General features: G+C 43.5%; 1 protein-coding gene across 1 annotated transcript; it reads left to right on the top strand.

Annotated features, from left to right (window-relative positions):
• The first annotated feature begins 239 nt into the window (after positions 1–239).
• On the top strand, positions 240–3995 carry nhlh2 (nescient helix loop helix 2). The gene is made up of 2 exons (XM_029143078.3): positions 240–938; positions 1620–3995. The coding sequence occupies exon 2, from the start codon at positions 1661–1663 to the stop codon at positions 2030–2032; it is 372 nt and encodes a 123-aa protein (XP_028998911.1). The 5' UTR covers positions 240–938; positions 1620–1660; the 3' UTR covers positions 2033–3995.
• Positions 3996–4245: the final 250 nt, after the last annotated feature.

Raw genomic sequence — 4245 nt, forward strand, 5'->3', positions numbered from 1 at the left:
CATCATTACTATACACCAACACAACAAATCACACACACGTGCACGCTCTCACGCCGCGGACACGCGTATTTATTTATTATTTTCCATTCTTTATCATGCGTGCATCTCTGCATCTCCTTTGCCCACTACTCCCACGGGAGGGACAGCGCTCGAGGGCCGAGGGGCGTGAGGAGAGGGAGGGGGAGGAGGAGGCGTGAGGGGAGGGAGGGAGGTGGAGAGAGGGGGGTGAGTGAGGGAGGGGGCGGCGTTAGACAATACCATTCCTCAAATATATTCCATCCCCTCCGTCCCCGAAGTGAGCCTTTATTAGTCGGGATCGTTTGGATCTTATCTCGCATATGACACTCGCTGGAAGAAAGACGGGAGGAGAAACACGGGGATTATCTGTGAAGCGGCTTCCGATCCGCTGATTCCTGACACGGGAGAGCCTCCTTATCTCGCTCCTTTATCCACATCTACCACAGGCGGATGGACGAGTAGCCCTCGCTGCACTTTAACCACTATCATCCCATCTCCGCCTATTGTCTGCGCATCGCCGGGATCACGCGTGGAGCTGACTGATCCCCGCTCACGTATTTTTAACCGCCTGTTTTTTTTTTTTTGTTTTGTTTTGTTTTGTTTGTTTGTTGTTTTTGCGCACCCATCAGCACCGATCCCCCGAAGCTCGGCCTTGTTTTGGTCCGCAGGAACATTTCCCCCCCTTTTTTTCCTGACGTTTGACCCCACGCGTGATTCCCATGCAGGTGCAAGTTTCCGCCTGAAAAAGTGAAGCAACTTTCCCCTTTTTCACTTTTGCGCCATCGTTAGACTCTGTTTAACATCCGATGGTGGTTTGTCCGCTGGAATATGAGTTAATTTGGAGTTGAGGCTCCGCTCCGCAGCGTTTTAAGTTTGTTTCAAGAAGAAAACAATCTCTAAACAAACGACTATTTGTCAAGGTGGGTGTCAGCGTCCACAGTCCACAAGTTTGTTTTAATACACATCCCGTATCCGTGTAATGTAGTATTCGTGTGTTTGCTTTGCGTGTGTGCATTTAACAGTAGCTCCGATGGTTTCATGTCCAGCAGATGTCAACATTATTTTTGTCTCCATGCTGTCAAGTCAGCGCGGCCTCAGCCAAACAGATGTGTTCATCACACTGTGACGGATGGCCCATTCTGATTATGTTAATTCACAAAAAGGGGGAAATTCTCCCTTAGAAATAATTTCAATTTTATTCAGGACAAATCAAAAACAACTCACTGGAGAAAAAAATCTGAACTCAGATAAAATTGTGTTTCCTCTAATTGTTGAGCGCTTTCTGGGGCCTCGGGCTTTAATAAATTAATCATTTCGGGGCGTTCATTATTTATGGAGTTTAATGTTATTATGCAATAATGGTAGACTGCATTTTGGATTTCCGGAGGCACCCAAACAAGTGCCCGCTTTGGGGTTTCTCATGCAGGGGCCTCGGGGTGACAGAAAAAGCTACGAATAATAATAATAAAATGTATTGGACGGTTTTTCATTATTTGTGGAGAGGGTCGATTCGGACTCGTTATATAAAATGTATGTAAGTTATTGTTTTATGGGAGAGAGTAGAATAAATCGGTGTTCTCTGTCTGGTTTTGTCTGTGCAGGTTCCTCCGGAGCAGCGACAACCAACCACCGCAGATCAAAAATGATGCTGAGTCCGGATCAAGCTGAGGCGGACCTCTCCTGGACCCAGTCCGATCCGGAGACGATGCTCAACGGTCTCAAATCCGCCGGCTGCACCTCGGACGAGCCGGCGGAAGGCGAGGACAGGGCTAAATGCAAAGCCGAGCAGCCCCTTAGCAGGGAGGAGAAGAGGAGGAGGCGGAGGGCCACGGCCAAGTACCGCTCGGCCCACGCCACCAGAGAGCGGATCCGGGTGGAGGCGTTCAACGTGGCCTTCGCGGAGCTGAGGAAATTACTCCCCACCCTGCCCCCGGACAAGAAACTGTCCAAGATCGAGATCCTCAGACTGGCTATATGCTACATCTCCTATCTCAACCACGTGTTGGATGTCTAAAAGTCCCCCACCACACACACACACACACACACACACACACACACACAGGCGACAGAAACGTGGGTTGGTAGTTCGGACTGGAGCGCACGCTGGAGGTCATTTGGGTTTGGCAAAGGTGTCAGTGAGGTTCGACCGATAAATGAGGGAGGGAGGAAGAAGGAAGCCAGTGTCGCAGACATTTCCTGCAGATGTGTCAGTGACTAAGAAAACCCGTAAACAAGGGTGTTTATTGTCGACAAACTCTTAAGAGCGCATCAACAAGTCTAACGAGATCAGCTGCAGAAAAAAACATAACCCGGAAATTGATTCTAATTAAGAAGAAGAAACCTGTTTCCATGCAGATGTGTTTTCCACAGATGTGTTTACTGCGCAACTTGATTGTAAAAATCAATATCAATATAAACTGTCTAACTTGAAACTCTTCAGAGCCAAAATTAGTCACATACTTTCATTCTACCAGATTCGTTCCTCCCGCAACCTGGACCTTTGCCATCTTACAGCCACTGAGTCGAGCCCAGTGAGTCCAGTAGGTTCAAAGCTGGTCCCGTGTAAAAGCCTCAACTTTAAATCCAGACCGCTCACTGAACAAAAGCAACACGCGAGAAAAGAGCTGTTCGATGCAATAATGAGAGTGATAATAATTGTACTGCTCGCAGTGGGGGAGGAGGAGCTGTAGGGGCCCGGGTCACTGATGGTTCCCTCCTGACAGTGATGTGCTGGAGGATGGAGCCCAGATTTCATTTTCCACATTAAATGACCTTACTATACGGTCATGAATCCTTCCCTCGCGTTACACTGGGGCTTTTGTCAAATCCAAATGAGCGGATGTAAACGATATAGCTGCTTTAGATCTAGTTTAGACGATGTTTCCGTAAAGGAAGAAAAAAAAGATTCATTGCGTAAGTGCCACTTATGACATATAAAATTGTGACCTTAATCATTTTTTAAAAAATATGTATGAAGTTATTTATTTAATTGTGTTGATATTTAAGGCTAATTTATTTATGTTGACATCATAGGCTGGCGTCTTTTTGTACAAATGTATATTGTTTGTTGCTTCTATATTTTAGGCTGTAAAATTGAAAGTGATTGTGTTCTACTCTTACAACGGCACTTTCTGTTGACCCATCCTGTAACTTATTGTTTTAATGTTCGTTTTATTTATTTATGTCACGTCTATTGTTTATCAATAGCAACGATAAGCACTTCAACGTGGGCTTCAGTTGCCCCATAAATATTTATTTCCCTTAATGTTTTGTGCTCGAAGATTAGGAATTGGAAAATTGGGCTGCTAAATAAAAACATAAATATAATTTTAATTTATTTTTTAAATTAAAGTCATCGACAAAATCATGTCAAATCAACAGTTTTACGACTAAGATGCTAATTTGAATTAGAACTTTTATGTTATTTATTTATTTATTATTATTTCTTTGCTGTGACCAAAAAATAATAATTTCGGAAAACTGTCTTCATTATGTTGTGGTTGTTTTGGTGTTTTAATTTTTTTATCAACTGTTTTATTTTTTTATATGATTTGTTTCTTCTTTGTATTACAAATCCAACAAGTAATTTTATAGTAAAGAAAAAAACATATCCTCTATCCAAAGATTTTTTGTCTCTTCAGGGTTGTGTAGGCTACTTGTTGCTTTATGCAGATCTTTTGTAGTAGAGGTATCGTGTGACAGCTGGTTTCTAATGGACAAACTTTTCATATTTTCCGGTGTTATTTTTAATTAAAACAGAAATATTTGAAAAAAATGTTTGTCCTCCTTTAAAATGTGCTTCAGTTAATTTATTGGTATTATTTTTAAATTTTTTTGCAATATAGATAAACGTCACAGGTATCGGCCAATCTAAATATTTAGCTATCAGTTAAGATGAGCACGGCGCATGATGACGTCACGCTCGCGCGGTCGCGCGTGCACGGGTGCACGCCACGGCGCTATACTGTAGGTATAGGTTTCACTCGCGCGCCTCTTCACAGCCTACACGCATTTATTCCACTGTACGGCGCGCGCACGCTCACGCGCACACGCAGAGCGTGTAAAGTAAAATAGAAGCAAATCATACAAGCATATTAATAAAACCTCTGCTCAACATAAAGACACTTCTTCTTACATTTATCTACTGTACAAGCACACACACACACACACACACACACACACACACACACTCTCACACTCACACACACTGGTCAGCAGCTAAAGGCA

This window comes from Betta splendens, chromosome 2, assembly GCF_900634795.4.
Source record: "Betta splendens chromosome 2, fBetSpl5.4, whole genome shotgun sequence".
Classification (NCBI taxonomy): Eukaryota; Metazoa; Chordata; class Actinopteri; order Anabantiformes; family Osphronemidae; genus Betta; species Betta splendens.